The 18,667-nt window shown below is 36.1% G+C and overlaps 1 protein-coding gene across 6 annotated transcripts in view; it reads right to left on the bottom strand.

Moving 5' to 3' along the window:
• BRAF (B-Raf proto-oncogene, serine/threonine kinase) overlaps positions 1-18,667 on the bottom strand; it is a 141,826-nt gene that overhangs the window by 81,502 nt on the left and 41,657 nt on the right. For 5 of the 6 annotated variants that reach the window (XR_009216842.1, XM_058531517.1, XM_058531485.1 and 2 more), the window contains exon 2: positions 3,407-3,508. The exons of the other annotated variant lie outside the window; for it this stretch is intronic. Coding sequence is in view for 4 of the 5 variants with exons in the window: in XM_058531517.1 (XP_058387500.1) it covers positions 3,407-3,508 (102 nt within the window). In the remaining variant the exon portion in view is untranslated. The remainder of the gene's footprint in view (positions 1-3,406; positions 3,509-18,667) is intronic. 6 annotated transcript variants of the gene reach the window in all.

An 18,667-nucleotide genomic window follows, 5' to 3' on the forward strand; every position in this document is an offset into this window, starting at 1 on the left:
AAGAGCTAAAACTGTAAGACTCTTAGAAGAAAACACAGGAGAAAAGCTTCATGACATTGGATTTGGGAATGATTTCTTGGATATGACACCAAAGGCACACGCAACAAGAGGAAAAATAGATAACTTAAACTTTATCAAAATAAAAAACTTTTCTGCATCAAAAGACACTATGAACAGAGTGAAAAGGGAACCCACCGAATGGGAGAAAATATTTGCAAATCATATATCTGATTAGGATTGATATTCAGAATATATAAAGAACTCCTACAACTCAACAACAAAAAAACAAACAACTCAATTAAAATATGGGCAAAGGACTTGAATAGGCATTTCTCCACAGAAGAAATACAGGCCAATAAGCACATAAAAAGATGCTGAACATTAGAAGAATGTGCAACTATGACATACAACTATCTACTGTGGCTTTGGGGAAAAAAAAGGAGGAGGATTGGCAATAGATGTTAGCTCAGAGCCTGTCTTCCTCAGCAAAAAGAGGAGGATTAGCACGGATGTTAGCTCTGGGCTGATCTTCCTCACAAAAATAAATAAATAAAAGATGCTGAACATCATTAAGTCACCAGAAAAATGCAAATCAAACCACAATGAGATACCACTTCACATTCATTAGGATGGCTATTATAAAAACAAAACAAAACAGAAAATAACAAGCATTGGCAAGGAGGTGGAGTAATTGGAGCTCTTATGTATTGCTAGTGGGAATGTAAAATGCAGCTGGTGTCGAAAAGAATATGGCAATTCCTAAAAAATTAAATATAGAATTACCATATGATTCAGTAATTCTACTTCTGGGTATATACCCAAAAGAAGTAAAATGAGGGACTCAACACATGTACACCCATGTTCATAGCAGCATTATTCACAATAACCAAAAGGTGGAAACAACCACCCACTGATGAGTATCCATCGATAGATGAATGGAGAAACAAAACATGGTATACACATAAAATGGGATGTTATTCAGCTTTAAATAGGAAGGAAATTTTGACACATGCTACAACATGGATGAACCCTGAAGACATTATGCTAAGTGAAATAAACCAGTCACAAAAGGACAAATATTGTATAATTCCACTTGTATGAGATTCCTAGAATAATCAAATTCATAGAGACAGAACGGAGAATGGTGGGTCTCAGCAGGTAACCAGCAGACCTGGTTTTTCACTGAAGGGCCTTCAAATATCAGTACCCACAGGTCTTTTCCCTGGGCCTGGTCAACTTGCCCCAGGGAAGAATACTGTCATTTCCAGCCAGGCTCCTCTTCATAGTACATCAAATGGGGAAAAGTTCAATGTTTTAACTCATATATTTACTGTCTGTAATAACCTCCCCTGATTAAAATATAAGCTGCCTGAAGGCAGAGATTTTTGTTTTTTGTTTTTAATTGCTATATCCCAGAGCCTAGAAAAGTACAAATGTTAGCAGGTACTCAATAAATATCTGTTGAATGAATGAATCCAAGATTTATGGAGCACTTAACATATGTCAGGATTTATGCTATTTCATAATTATAAACTCAATTAATCCTTAAATTACCACGTGTGATATTATTCCCATTTTACCAATGAGGTGAGGTATGGGGAGTTTAGGTAACCTGTCTGCAGAAATTAAGGCACAGCTAGGATTCAAACATACAGTCTGTGTGATTCCATGGTTCATCTTTACCACTATATTATACTGCCTTCTACAGACAAACTATTTAGTGTTAGTCCCCAAGAATAAGAATCTACATGTTGGGCCGGCCCCGTGGCTTAGCAGCTGAGTGCGTGCGCTCCACTACTGGCGGCCCGGGTTCGGACCCCGGGTGTGCACCAACGCACCATTTCTCCCACCATGCTGAGGCCGTGTCCCACATACAGCAACTAGAAGGATGTGCAGCTATGACATACAACTATATACTGGGGCTTTGGGGAAAAAAAATAAATAAAATTATAAAAAAAAAAGAATCTACATGTTAATGACATAACCTATGAGGTATGGTCTGCTGTAGACCGTCCTAGTTAGCGTAACTCACACAGTAAAAAGCCTGAAGAATGTGTGTGTGGACGGGGGAGTTAATCCCTGCTAAAATGAGGCATGGTTATTGATGCAAATTATTACATTTGAGGGTGGGGAAAAGTCTCCCAAGACACAGAAATGGTTGTCAGAAAAACTGCTGGTTAAGTTGTCTAATTCTGACGAACAAAGAATTACTATTTTCACCAAGACTATTTGTTTCCTTATGACACCTCTGCTTGTCCTCCTCAAACACACAAGTAAAACAGATAGCACGGGATATTAGAAAGTACACTGACTAATATTCAGGGCACACTGCTATGTTACTAACTGGCAGTATGCTCTGGGATAAGCCATATGAAGAAAAGAATAGCTTATTAGCAGTTATTTCCAAACTTCGAAGTTTATTTTAGAAATGCAAACTTACTGTCTCATGAAATACTGAAGGTTTAACTTGCCCTTTAAAGTAACTAGATTACTAAATTAGAAATTTAGTTTACAAGTCTGTCAATCGATGCATAAAAATCTCTGGCACTTGAAGGTAAATGGTAACCTGATCATTTGTAATTTAGGGTTATCTCCCTGTATGACTAGTGATTACAGTTGGAGCCAGCTTTTATAGAGACAGGCAGCACGTAGTGTAGTGGTAAGCAGTGTGGGCCATGGAGCCTGACTGCCTAGATTCCATAACAGTTTGTTCGATGTGGAACCTGAGTGACTTACATAAGGAAACTAATGCCAAGAAAGCTTATTTGTGATTATAACAGTAACTACTACCTCATAGGATTAAAAATAATGACTAACTCAAATTTACAATGATGCTCAAGGCTTGATACGAAAGTCTCAAGGCACTATTAAACAGTAAAGGTAAGCAATTTCGAGCTATCTAAATATTGTAAATTTTATCTATAAGGAAGTAAAAACCTGAGACTTGTGATTTCCTCAAAGGAATCACTGATGCACGTGTAAAAAAAAAAAAAAAAGAAAGAAAGAAAAAAGGAAGCAAAAACCAATTTGGGGGGGACAATTTGTTCAGGAAAAAAGATAATTTACAAAATTCTTCCCGTTTTCTAATATGGTAACTAGTTTGCTGACCATCACAACAGAAAGCCTTCTCTCTCTCTTTTAATAAGTTTTTTACCAGAGTAATACTTTCAAGTTTATATACAACTTCTCCCTTAGTTTTGACATTTTCCAAATTATAAAATACTACATATTTATTTTAACAAGTGAAATAAGATTAAGAAGTATAATAAAGACAAAACTAATTCTCTCTTCACATGTCTGTTTCTAATCCCACCTCCTAAGATAACCAATATTATCAGTACAAATGCTTTTTTATATATTCATTTTTTTCTTCTCAAAATTACAGATATGATACTCAAAAGCTTACCTCCAGATATATTGATGGTGGATTATGCTCCCCACCAAATTTGTCCAATAGGGCCTCTATATGTTCCTGTGTCAATTTAATCATTTGTTTGATATTCCATACCTAAAAAATATTTTAAAAGAATTCACATAAAAATCATTTAAGATATGAATTATAAATATTCTAATATTTCCATTAAAATAGTGCAGTAACTGCCAGTGTTCCTTGAAATTTAGAGCTTAGAGACCTTAGAAATGGTTTAGTATAGTGGTTTCTCCCTTTTATTAGTAAACATCTTAAAATTTTTTTCTATACTAGTAACACAATATATTCTCAACTATAAAAGAGTCAAATAATATATGAGTATTCAGAATAAATGATAAAAATCTCTTTTCACCTTTCCCACATTCCTGGGCCCCCTGCCAAACAGGTAAGTGTTGTTTACAGTTTGGTATGCATCCTTCCACATCTTTTTACTCAAGTAAAAAACACATACATATATAAAATATACAAATCATATAAATACTACATATAAAAATATTTTTAACAATTGCTTTTTCACTGAGCAACATGCCTCAGAATTCTTTCCAGGTCAATACATGTATATTTTTTACTCCTTTTAAATGGTTGTATAAGCATCCTTTTAGATGGCTGTATTAAGTATAGATACATTCATTCACAATAATGCTATGACGAGACTACTTATTTCAGTGGTCTTCAAGCTTCAACAGTAACCTGAGGGTTAGATGGATATGGATAAGTTTAGGAAAATCAATTTCCAGATCCTCAATGTCTATTTGTACTCTTCCTAATTGATCTGCTTTAGTTCTCCTTTTTTCCTCTCCTTTGAAAATCACCATTTTGTAATTCTCCACTTTATAAAAGAAAGGCAAAGTCCTTATCCATCTCAAATCCCACTAAAGTGCACTGTTCTGATACGTATTAACTCCAAAGTACCCAACAAATAAATAAGAGGGAAAATCCCTTGAGAGAAAAAGTGGAAAAAAATTAAGAGCAAGATCTTTTTTTATCAGTGAAACAAATTCTTGGCAAGGCTCCAAGCCTTATCCATTTACCCAGCCAGCCTTCTAGAATTCAGAAATCTGGTGGTTACAACACAGGTACATATTAACATGTATATTTTAAGATAAATAAGAAGACAAGATTTTTTTTTTCTTGAATAAAAATGAGTCCAATTTATCTGAGTGGTTTGAGAACCTGCTTTACAAATTACACTATATGGTAGATACTTTCTATAAACTGAATGATCTAAACCTGCAATTTTAAGGTGTGACCAAAAACGTATTTAACATAAATATAATACACACTAGAAATTATGGCCTTTTAAACTACTTAAAGTCATAATGAAAAAACGTGAGATAATTTAAAAATGTACAAGGGGGAATAAGTGAGCAAAGGGGTTTCAGGTTTTGGTGTTTTTTCCTTGGTTTATTTAATAATTCCCTTACGAGAGGACATTTAGATTATTCTATTTTTCTCAACTTCAAACAATGCTTCAATGAATAATTCTGAACTGCCTTTCTGGGCAAAGGTGCAAGTTTTCCTTTTAGATATCAAGACATAGGGTTCCTGAATTGAAGGATATGCACATTTAAAAATTTAATAAATATGCCAAATGGCCTTCCAAATGAAAAAATGTACCAAGTCATACTCCTATCCACAGGGTATGAGTCCACCCTTTTCCCCACAATCCCACCAACACTGGGTATTATCAAACTTCTAAACTTTTGCCAATCTGAAGGGGAAAAGGTGATCTTGTTGTTTTTAAGTTGTATGTCTCAGAAAGTTGAGCATTTATCACGTGTATTGGCCATTTAAGTTTCTTTTTGGAAAATTCCCTATCCATATTGTTTCTCCCTTTAATTCTATTGTTTTTCTTGTTGATTTACAGGTACCCTTTATTCTGGAAATTCTGGATATTAATTATTATTCTCCTACAAATGTTTCAGTCTTCCCTTGTTTTTCACTTTATGTCTCTTTTGTCACATAAAGTCTTGCTACTCAAAGTGTGGTCCATAGACAAGCAGCAGCATAATCTCTTGGAAGTTTGTTAGAACAGCAGAACCTCAGGCTCCACCTCAGACCTACTGAACTTTAACAAAATGATTCATATTAAAGTTTGAGAAACAACGATAGAAGTTTCAAATTTTTTCTTAAGTCAGACATTATAAAATTTTCCTTTATGACTCCTTTGCTAATTTCTCGCATCCCCCAAAAGTATTAGTTGTCTTCTCTTCTCTAGCTACATTTACTCCCTAGGTGATCTTATCCAATCTTGTGACTTTATATGCCAAATATGGACTGATGAAGCCCCAATTTTTAAATACAGCTCTGTCCTCCCAACTTCATACTCTTTTTGTCCAACTGCCCACTAAACGTCTCTAGTAAGAAAACTAATAGGCATCTCAAACTTAACATGTTCAAAGACTAATTTCTGATCTAGCCCTAATACCCCCAAAACCGGTTTTTCCTATAGTTTCTTTATCTCAGTAAATGATGAACTCCAATCTTTAAGCTGCTCAAACCAAAAACTTTAGTTCATTCTCGACTCTCTTTTTCTCACACCTGACATCCAATCCATCTCCAAATCAAAATACACGCAGAATCAGATAATTACTCACCTTCTCTACCATTTATCACCCTGTTCCAAGCCACCATCGTATCTCTCTTTATTCCAATAGTCTCTGAAATGGTCTCTCCTGTTTTACTTCTAAAATGGCACAGCAGCTAGAGTAATCTTTTAAAACTATAACTTCAGATCACATGGCATTCTTCTGCTCAAAACCCTCCAATAGCTTCCCAAGCAAAAATAACCAAAGCATTTACAACAATCTACAAAACATTACATGACCTAGCCCTCTGCTATCTGTCTGTCCTCACCTCTTACTATTCTTCCCCTCATCCACCCCTCTTCAATCATACTTGGCCTCACTGAACATGCCAAGTATGCTCCTAAGGCAGGATCTTTGTATTTGAGTATTCCTTCTTCCTGTAATGCTCTTCTCTTGAGATTTCCACACTGTTTGCTACCTTACCATCTTCACTCATGTCTTTATTCCAATGTCATCTTATCAATGTGTTCTTTGACCATCTAATGGCAACAACCTCCCTATCCCTCCCAACTCCCACAAGCAGAGAGTCAGTTTCTATCCCATTTCTTAACATTATTTTCTCCACAGGACACCTGACCACCCTACTATATATATTTTGTTTATTCTGTTAATGGCATATGTCTTCCCCATTCCTCCAGTAAAATAAAGTATAGGAAGGCAGGGATATTGTCCTGTTTTGTTATCTGATGCACCCCCAGAGCCTAGAACAATGCCTAGCATACAATAAGCACTCATATATATATATATATATATATATATATATATATATATATATATATATTTATATATACACACACACACACACACACACCTGCTGGAAAAAAAAAAAGAATACCTTCTTCAGATTATCCCTTTATGATGAGTTTATTGACAACCCAGGCAGAATTGCTTTATAGTAAGAATTTAATATCTTAAAATAGACTATGTTTTCATAACTATCAGCTACTTTGAGATCACAAAAATGTTTTATTCATCTTTTGTCCCCTCATCACTTACCTTGGTGTCTTAGCCATAACACGTATTCAACTAATGCTAGAGATAAGATTTATTTATTTATTTATTTTTTTTGTGAGGAAGATCAGCCTTGAGCTAACATCCATGCTAATCCTCTTTTTGATGAGGAAGACTGGCTCTGAGCTAACATCTATTGCCAATCCTCCTCCTTTTTTTTCCCCAAAGCTCCAGCAGACAGTTGTATGTCATAGCTGCACATCCTTCTAGTTGCTGTACGTGGGACGCGGCCTCAGCATGGCCGGAGAAGCGGTGTGTTGGTGCGCGCCCGGGATCCAAACCCAGGCCACCAGTAGCGGAGCGTGCGCACTTAACCGCTAAGCCACAGGGCCGGCCCATAGAGATAAGATTTAAAGTGTCTTCAGAATAGAATAAGAGAGAAAAAAGTTAATCCTAGTTCAGTAATTCTTTCTAGTCCAGTAAATTAAGGACTCTATCATCCACAGTCTTTTTTTTTTTTTAAGCTCCACAGATAAAAACTCATGTGTAGTTACGATAAAGAACCACTCCCCCAAGGGATAGGAGAGAAAAAGGGGGAAAAAAAAATTAGAGAAGGGGAATGAAGGGGGTAAATGAGGAGACTGAGTTGATTAGAATGAAATTTTCTTGCGGGGGAATAGAAAATGATAAGATTGGTTAGGTAGGGCAGGATCAGACCATGAATGTCTGTAAGTCAGATTTCTTATCTTCCCAAACAAAAGTAATTTTATATCCAAAGAATGAAGAAAAATCACAAGTCGTAGCTGGAATTAGAGAAGATGAATCTAGGAGGGAAAATTCTTTCAGCTTTCCCCAGAAGAGTAAGAGAAAAAACTTTGATGATACTTATAAAATAGAAATATATTAAAAAATAGAATAAGATATTATAAAGCTAAAAGTAGATATATACTTTTGGCCTTAAAATGCCTTCTTGGAAAAACAAAAAAATCTGCTACAACAATCATAAAAGAGAAATGAAAGAATTAAAAACAAAAACAAAAAACTTCAAGAAAGGGACTAGAAGATTTTCTGTTTTGATCTCTTCGGTAGACCACGGCAATTAAAACCAGGCAATCTTAGTAAACAATTGATCATTTCTGATCTTTACAAATGGCAAAATACCCAATTCCAAGAACGGTTGAGATTTTTTTTTAAAGCCTAGCTCAGAAGATGCCTATGTTAAAATATAAATGCAGACAAACTGCCATGGAAGGAACTGTACAGTAGCAACAGTACAAGAAAACTAAAGCCACTGGCTCCTCTCCTCCCAATAAAAAGGTATCAGGTTCAGATTATTATATGATTGGTTTCTATCAAACCTTTAAAAAATATATAATATCAAGTACTAATAGGTGATAGTATATTTTTAAAAACCTTCCAAATTCATTTTATGAAGCTAGCAAAATTTGGATGTCAAAACTTGACAAATACAAAAAAATAAAACCACGAAATAATCCAACCTCTGAGAATAGACATTAAACTCTTAAATATAATTCAGTACTATATATATATATTTTTAATGCAAGGATAGTCATTCATTAGTACTCCAATAACATAATACTTAATATTAATAGATCCAAGGAGAAAATTACGAGACTAGTCTAATAGATGCCAAAAAAACAAATGATTATTACCAAAGGTAAAAAATTTTAAAAAGAGAGAGACATGGTCCTACAATTTCAAGAAAATTGTTAAAAGAATCATAGTACTGAAAGCAAGAAGGCCAGAGCATCTATTCAGTGGAAAAAATTCTGAATAATTCCTGTAAAATAGAGAACAAATATAAACAGCTTAACAAAGAAATGAAAGCTAATAAATTGCAGACAAAAATATAAGAGGAAGTTTCCACTGAGATAACTCTAGATCTCCAAGCTAAAGACAACACATATAAAAAGGAAGCATGAGGAAATTATAAAGACCTGAATTTGGAATCATATACTCACTAAAATAAAACCTCAGTTGAAGTAAACAGATTAGAGCTGAAAAGAGAATTAAAGAACTAGAAGGTGATTCAGAGAAAATCAGCCAAAAGGCAGAGAGAAGTGAATGGAAAAAATGAAAGACATGAAGAATAGAATTAGTAAATCCATAAGGTAAACAGAGAATGGGAGAGATACCTGACCAGAAGATGGCCATAATTTTCCAAAACAGTTGAAAATGAAAAATACCCAGAGTAGCACAATGAGTCCTGGCCATAACAGATAAAACTAAATCCACAACCAGACAGATGGAAGTGAAAGTGCATAAAAATTCTTAAAGTCAACCAAAGGAAAAGACAGACAGATTAGATTGACAGCATACTCCTTAGCAACAGTAAAAAGAAACCAGAAGATAATGAAATGACTTCAAGGTGCAGAAAGAAAATAGCTAACAACCTAGAAATAGGAAACTGAACCTAGAACAATACAAAAGAAAAAACAGCAAAGTAGGCCGAATAACAGCCCCCAAGATGTCTACATCCTAAAACCCAGAACCTATAAATGATACCTTATATGAAAAAAGAATTTTGCAGATGTAATTAAGTATCTTGAGTTAGGGATCCTGAATTATGTGGGTAGGTCCTAAATGTAATCAAAAGTGTCCTTATAAAATGGAAATTGGAGGTAGATTTTACCACAGAGGATTAGATTTTACCACAGAGGATTAGGCAATGCGAACACCTACCAGAGAAATAGGAAGATGCTACAACTGCTGACCTTGAAGTTGGAAGAAGGGGCCATGAGTCAAGGAACGCAAGGAATGCAGCTCTAGAAGCTGGAAAAGGCAAGGAAATGTGCTCAGAGGGAGCACAGCCTTTATGACACCTGCCTTTGGCCTAGTGAAACCCATTTCAGACTTCCAGAATTGTTAAGAGAATATATTTATGATGTTGTAAACCACCAACTTTGTGGTAATTTGCAGCCATAGGAAACTAATACAAATGGGGACCCTAGACACTAATAAACATGAGGGTAAATCTAAATAACCATAGACTATACAAAATAACAACAACAAAAACAATGACTAAAACTAAGGGAAGAAATGGGCAGCACTAAAGCATTCTAAAATCCATCCATTATTCAAGAAGAGGGATCCTGGAACATCTTGCTGTGCCAGACAGATGTCAAAACAATACATGAGCCAGCTCGAAGGGACTCCTACTGGCAAAATTAGGGAGATTTTCAGCAAAAAAAGACTTTAATTATGCATACATAAAAAAAAAATAAAAACTCACTAGTCCATAAAAACAAAAAGTGTTTGGTGAGACACATTTGCCACCTACAGTTACATCTTTAGAAAATTAAACATTAATGGAAAAGAATTATGCATTTATCCTCCCTTTTTAGGAAATTATTCCCATTTGAAGTAGGAAGCTCTTCTTTACAAAACAATGCCAGCTAATATGAAATAACTGATTCAGGAAAGGATCAAAGGACAGCAAAACCATGAGGTAAAAAGTTGATGAAAAACAGGATACTCATATAGTGCCAAAGTACTTCCCCACAGATTAAAGACAAAGGGAAAACAAACCTTTACAAGGAGAGATGCGGCTGAGAATCATTAGCAGTGGGACAGCCTGACAAGTGACTCTTAATGTGATGCAACATAAATGACACATTATCTGTCACCCATGAAGTATACTTGCAAAACATTTAAATAGAATCTAACCAAACCTTTATACTTAGTTTCTAGTTTAAAAGAAATATAGGGGATAAAGAAATATGCTAAAAGCACCACAATGAAATAATCACACAAATATGGAATGTGAGACATTCTATAAGTCATTTACCTTCTCATTAGAAGTCAAAGCCATAACAGAAGACAAATCCAAAATGTGGGACATTCCAGGACAACTTTCCTGGTCTCTTTAATAAATCATGCCATGGGAAACAAAATTTTTTCTTTTACACTACACTTTTTTCTTTTTCTTTTAACGATAAGTAGTGGCCCCCTTTCTCCTCAACAATGCTTTTTCTCTTAATGTCTAATTTATCTTATGTTAACCTATCTAAATCAGCATTTTACCACTATTTGCCTGGTATGTCCTTTCTCACCCTTTTACTTTCAACCACTGTGTATCTCCTATAAATGAACTATAGATATATTTTTTTTGTTAGCTTGTTTTGTTTTAAACATATTCGGCTATGTTTTAACCAGAGAATTTAATTCATTTACATTTTTTGTAACTGATTTATTTCTACCATCTTATTACGTGCTTTCTACTTACACTGCCTTTTCTTGCTTTTCTGACTTTCATAGAATTGATCAAGTTTTGTTATTCTTCCTTTTCACCTACACCAGTCACATTCTAGGCCACAATGCAAGTTTTATAAATACAAAAAATTGTTATCATACAGGCCATATTCCTTTAGCATGATGCAATTAATTTAGAAATCAGTAACAAAATTTGAATATATTTTTGAAAAATTCAACATTTACTTATTGAAAAAAATCTTAGAATGTTAGAAATAGGGATCTTTTACATTAATAAAATATACCTACAAGAAACCTGCAGCAAAACATTACAGTGAAAGGTCAGGAATAAGACAAGGGTGCCTATATCATTGCTATGATATACAGGAGGTTATAGTTAATAGTATGGAGATAAGATATGAAAAGAGATATAAGAATTGGAATGGTAGAGATAAAAATTTATTTGTAAGAAACATGCTATCTATAGAAAAACACAAGAGAAACTATAAACCATTAGGACGAATAACTATTAACCATAAAGACTAATTTAAGAGTTTAGCAAGATTAGTGGATATAAGATCAGGAATGCAAACATTAAAAAGTGTTCCAATGCATGAGCCAGATTTATGTAAAAAAAAGATGACTTTCACAATAGCAACAAAACCCATAAAGAATCAAGGCATAAATCGAGCAAAAGATTTGCAAGACCTTTGTAGAGAAAACAAAAAAATAATATGCAAGTGCACAAAAGAAGACTGAGAAGAGACAAACTCAGATGATTCGCGAGTCCCCTCTTTTGGTAGCCTATCAAGAAGATGAGTCAGCAGGTCTGAGTTCACTCCATGCAAGAAAAGGCTGATAACAGCCACAGAGCTCAGGATCCTTCCCCTTTCTAATACAGCCATTTCACCAGCCTCAAAGCCCCAGTTATTACACAGGAGCCCTTTCCATGGTATATTAATTCTAGTTATGTCTAGCCTAAGAACACATCTATATGGAGATAACAGAGCTCACGGGATTGTTATGCTCTGGTACTTACTTATTTTTCTCCACTAAATTTTATTTCACATTTACACCATACAACATGTACATGTATACATGAGCCCGCTTCACTTCACACAGACTTACATAAATGCTCTTTTATGTGAAGACTCAGTATCATAATGATCTCAATTTTCCCCATATTAATTCAATGCAGTGCAATAAACTAAATCCCAAGAGAGATTTTTTTCCATGGAATTTGACAAATTGATTCTAAAATTCTTATGGAAGCACTGTAAAATGATAGTCTTTTAACTATTTTGAATAATAAAGAGAGTTAAGACTGGTATTACCAGACAGCTAGACTTATAAAGCAATAGTATGGTACAGGGATAGAGAAACAGAGTGAAGGGACTAAACAGAGGGCTCAGAAACAGAGGCACAGGTATTTATAATCATGGCATATAGTTTGTGTTGGTGTTATAATTTAGTGGGGGACAGCGTGAACTATATAATAAATAATGCTGGAGTGGGCCGGCCCCTTGGCTTGGCGGTTAAGTGCTCGGGCTCCACTGCTGGCAGCCTGGGTTCGGATCCCGGGTGCACACCGACGCACCGCTTCTCTGGCCATGCTGAGGCCGAGTTCCACATACAGCAACTAGAAGAATGTACAGCTATGACGTACAACTATCTACTGGGGCTTTGGGAGAAATAAATAAAATTATAAATAAATAAATAAATAAATAAATAAATAAATAAATAAATAAATAAATAAATAAATAAATAATGCTGGAGTAACTGGCTATCCTTTTGGAAAAGCTCAAAAAATCCAAAAGAAAAATATTTGGGCAAAGGATTTATGAACAGGTAGTTCACTAAAGAGAATTCAGAATATCCAATAAACACATGATAAAATAAATAACCTCACTAGTAATCAAAGAAATGCAAAGTAAAACGAGAAACCATTTCACATCCATGAGATTGGCAAAAGATTTAGGTCTAATAATACCAAGAGTTGGCAACCATGTACAGCAATAGGTGCTCTTCTACTCTACAGGTAAGCACAGTATAAATGTTTGAGAGTAAACTGGCAGTATCTAGTAAAGCTGAAGATGGGCATTTTCCTATCATCTAGCTATTATATATTAACATACATATGAGACATATTTATTGCAGCAATGTTTATAATGGCAAAATACTGGAACCAACTCAATATTCCCTAAGAGAAAAATGGGCAAACTCTGATATATTTGTATAGTGGAATACTATATATGTCAAAATGAAGAATTAGAGCAAATATATCAACATGGATACATCTCAAAAACGCAATATTGAGCGAAAAAAGCAAGTTCCAGGATATGTACAGCTTTAAAACATGCAGTTGATATTGGTTACGGATATATACCCATGGCAAAAATAGAGAAAAATGCATGGGTATGATAAACACTAAATTCAGGATAATGGTTACCTCTAAAGAGAGAGAGAGAGAGGGCTAGAGAGAGGGAGAAGGGAGGGGGGAGGAAGAGAGAGAGCGAGCGAGTGAGCAGGGAACAGAATCTAAAATAAGCTTCGTCATTATCTATAAGGTGCTTTATCTGTGACTATAATTTTTTATTTGTTTAAAAAATCTGAAGCAAATATGATAAAAGACACAATTCAACAAAGTTGAGTAATGGGTACATGACAGTCCTTATATTATTCTCTATACTTTTCTATATGCTTGAAATAGGAAGGAAGGAAGAAGGAAATTGAGGTGGTGAGTTGGTTAGCTCCTTCCAGAAATAAAACATACTAAAGCTGTCCTTACTTTTGTAACTGGGGTGGCCCTAAACCCACCTACTCCAATCCCTGCGCCCTAGAAGAAAGCCAGCCAATGAACACACAAGACTTACAGAGAACCAACAGTTAGATTTCTCATTTAGAAAAGAAGCCTAGTCCTGTGTAACTGCAAAGCTCTCTACTGTAATCAACTTAGTCCTTTATTCATGAAATATGAACCGACAGTCAAGAATCACAAGACACGTACAGTATGGTGACTATAGTTAATAATACTATACTCTATATTTGAAACTTGCTAAGAGGGTAGATCTTAAAAACTTTCATCACAAGAAAAAAAATTGTAAGTGTGTGGTAGTGGATATTAACAAGATGTATCGTGGTGATCATTTCACAATATATACAAATTTCAAATTATGTTTTATGCCTGAAACTAATATAATGTTATATGTCAATTACACCTCAATAAAAAAAAAGCATCACAAGACACTGTGAAAATCCAACAGGAGAAAAGAGAAAGATCACAATGAACAAACAGAATGACTGGGCAAGGAGAAAACGGAAACATTATTATGGGGAAAAAATTTAGAAGAGAAAAACAACAGAATGAGCATTGGTAAAGACCATGGTAGTGATTTGTAATATAAAGTTAAAGAAACTTCCCAGAGGGGCAGGCCCGGTGGCACAGTGGTTAAGTTTACACGCTCTGCTTTGGCGGCCCAGGGTTCAAATCCTGGGCATGGACCTATGCACCGCTCATCAAGCCACGCTACGGAGGCATCCCACATACAAAATAGAGGAAGATGTTAGCTCAGGGGCAATCTTCCTCAGCAAAAAGAGGAAGACTGGCAACAGATGTTGGCTCAGGGCCAGTCTTGCTAACCAAAACAAAAAAGAAAAAAAAGAAACTTCCCAGAAAGCAGAGTAAAAACAAACCAAAACAGAGATGGATAATAGAAGTAAAAAGTTGAGATGTTAAGAACATATAGGGGCGGTTCAAAATTCATTTAATAGGAGTTTTAAATGAAGAAAATAGAAGAAATAATATTTTGACCAAAGGGAAAGAACATCAGGATTCTGGCTGAAAGGGCTCAGTGAGGTCTAAGGTGGATGAGTAAAAAAGACTAATATCCAAATAAATCCTAGTTTCCCTGATTAAGTTTCAGAAATTCGATATTAAAAAAGAAAGCTCTGGGTCGGCCCGGTGGCACAAGCGGTTAAGTGCGTGCGCTCCGCTGCGGTGGCCTGGGGTTTGCCGGTTCAGATCCCAGGTGCGCACCAACGCACTGCTTGGCAAGCCATGCTGTGGCGGCGTCCCATATAAGTGGAGGAAGATGGGCGTGGATGTTAGCTCAGGGCCAGTCTTCCTCAGCAAAAAAAGAGGAGGATTGACAGATGTTAGCACAGGGCTGATCTTCCTCACAAAAAAAAAAGAAAAGAAAAAAGCCCTAAAAGATTCCTACATAATAATTAGAATTAACTTGGGGGCCGGCCCCATGGCATAGCGGTTAAGTGCGCATGCTCCGCTGCTGGCAGCCCGGGTTCGGATCCCGGGCGCTCACCAATGCATCACTTGTCAGGCCATGCTGTAGTAGTGTCCCACACAAAGTGGAGGAAGATGGGCACGGATGTTAGCTCAGGGCCAGTCTTCCTCAGCAAAAAGAGGAGGACTGGCATGGATGTTAGCTCAGGGCTGATCTTCCTCACACTCACACACACACTCACACACACACACACACACACACACACTAGAATTAACTTGACATCAAACTTTTCATCAGCAACATTAAAAGAGAATGGAGACAGAAAGTAGATTACTTTTTGCCTAAGGCTAGGGGGTTGGTGGGAATGGGGAATGACCGCTCTCTGGGGGGTTCTTTTTGGGGTGATGAAAATGTTCTACAGTGGACTGTGGTGACAGTTGCACAATCTGTGAATATATTAAAAACCACTGAAGTGTACCCTTTATATGGGTGCATTCTATGATATGTGAATTATATCTCAATAAAGCTGTTAAAAAGAAAAGACAATGAAGTAACGCATTCATTGTCCTGAGCAAAAATGATTTTGAACCTCGAATTTTACACACAGGCAAACTACCAATCAAGCATGACGGTAAATGAAAACCTTTTTGGACATATAAGGTCTCAAAAACTTACCTCAATAGGAATCATAGATCTGAAAACACTCCTATCTTTTGACTTAGCATTCTACTTCTAGTAATTTTACCAATCTTCCACAAAACTAGAAAAATATACTAGGTCCTAGCATTTATAATGATAAATGATACACCAAGTAAAAAAACATCAATTGATTAAAAAAGAAAAATTGGCATTATCTTTACACACAACAAAACAAACAAAACAGAACACGAATAAGCTGATGCAAAAAAAGGAAAACAGGCTGGCCCGGCGGCATAGTGGTTAAATTCCCACACTCTGCTTCAGTGGCCCGGGGTTTATGGGTTCGGATCCTGGGCACAGACCTACACACCGCTCATCAAGCCATGGCTCAGGGTCAGTCTTCCTCACCAAAGCAAAAAAAAGGAAAAAATATCCCACAAAAAGTCATGTTTCAAAATAGAGAGTTAAAGATAGGAAGTGTGGCTACAGTATAGTAAGCAAGGGGAGACTGATAACAAGCAGGGGTCAAAAAAATTAGGTAAGGGGCCAGGTTATAAAGGGTCCTGAAAGCCATGGTAAGTAAGGAGTTTGGATTTTATTCTAAGTGCAACAGCAAGGTTGGGTATGTGTGTGTGGGTGTGTGTGTGAGACATAATCTGATTGGTATTTTATTATTATTATTGATAATTATCACCCCATTTTATAGATGAGAATATTGTGGCACATAAGTGTTAAGTGTTCTGCTCAAAGCCACACAGCTGGTAAACGACAGAGTCAGCATTTAATTCTAGACAATGTAAATCCAGAGCAGCATATATTAGAGAGCCTCTAAATATCACTCTAGTGGAGAATGGATTATAGGGGGGCAAGAGTGGATGCAGAGAAGACCAGTTGAGACAATGGTTATAAGCTAAGCAATAGATGATTGCTTTGACTAACATGGAAGCAGTGGAGATGGAGAAAAACTGGTGAATCTGGGATATATTCTAGAGGTAGAGAAAATAAGACTCACTAATGCCTTAGACATGGGGGAGGGGTGAGAGAGAAAAATAAGAATCAAGGTTGACTCCAGAATTTTGGGTGGACAATGATGCCATTTACTGAAGTAGGGAATCATGAGGGGGAGAAATCAAGCATTATGTCATGAACAGGAGAGGTCGATTAAATGATCAAGGAGGCAGCTGCCTACGTATTTTAGAACTCAGGAGGAGAGATGAGGCTGGAGATACATTTAGATGTCATAGCATACTAATAAGCAGATCTCTGAGGAAGTGTAGGCAAAAAAGACTCAACTCTAGGGCCACCAATATTAGAGGATTGGTAAAGAACAGAGACCACAAAAATGGTTGAGAAGAAACAGACATTGAGGTAGGAAAAGAAGTATTCAGTGAAGAAAATTTATTGGATAAGAATAAGAACAAGAAATAGTGGCTTGAAGACACGGAGAAGGATGGAATTTACATATCTGTACATATTAGGTCATCATATTTACATACATTTCCATATGTATTAGGGCTGGGAGATAATGGAGCATATTTGTTGGCTGAAGGGAAAATCCAGTAGAGAGGGAGAAATTGAGGATGTGAAGAGAGATGCTAACTGCAGGAAAGAAGGCCTAAAGATAGTAAGAGGAGATGGAACTTGTGTCACAAGAAGAGGGAGGTCTGTCAGAGAAGGTTCTGATAACAAGTGAAAGGAAGACAGAATATGCAGACCAATGCTGACAGGTCTGTAGATTTGGTGGTGAGAAGACGACGCCAGCTACATCTAATTTCTCAATCAAGTTTGAGGTGACGTCCAAAGATGAAAGCGGGAGCTGTGAGAGGTTTGCAATGAATGGAAATGCAGTCTTACAGGGAAAGTGAAGAGGCAGCAGCACTCCCAGACATGGGTGAAGCCCTACTGAGGTTAATGGCACAAATTTAAAGCAGTACATTCAACTGCCTGAGAGCAGGCAGAGGGACAGCGGGCAGTTGGCATTTCATCAGGCCCATAAAATGAAAGGGGCGAGGGGCTAGAAAGTCAAGGATAGTAGTAATTTTTATAGTCATTTCTTACTAATATCTTGGTCCTGAAGTCTGTGGATGGTGAAGAAACAGTTTCACTTGAGAAGGCTTAAGAAGTGCTATCATCAGGGGCCAGACAGGTATTTGGAACCTTTTTAAGGTTAAGGAAGAGGTTGAGGATTTTAGAGTTTGTTGATCATAGTCCACAATTACTTTGGACAGGTAGACTATGAGAAATAAAAATAAGGAAGTGGTATTCATGAAATCAATAAGCAGAAAAAATCCTGACTTTGAGTTAAACTTGGAAATTAATCTAAAATTATGTGAAACAGAATAAGAGGATCAAAAATTTTTTTCTGGCTAATTAAGTGCAAGTAAACTCTGAGGTTCAGGGATCCTGGTAAAAACAATACAAAACAGCACCACAAATTAACTATTTTAAACTGCCCATAAAATCACTAAGTTTACTTAACTTTTAAAAATTCAACAACTACTCACCACTACTATTCTATATATATACAGAACATATATTATAGGACATACATATAGCTGAATTGAATGGAACTGTATTTGGATAAGGAACAAAACTGAATGAAAATG

This window comes from Diceros bicornis, chromosome 3, assembly GCF_020826845.1.
Source record: "Diceros bicornis minor isolate mBicDic1 chromosome 3, mDicBic1.mat.cur, whole genome shotgun sequence".
Classification (NCBI taxonomy): domain Eukaryota; kingdom Metazoa; phylum Chordata; class Mammalia; order Perissodactyla; family Rhinocerotidae; genus Diceros; species Diceros bicornis.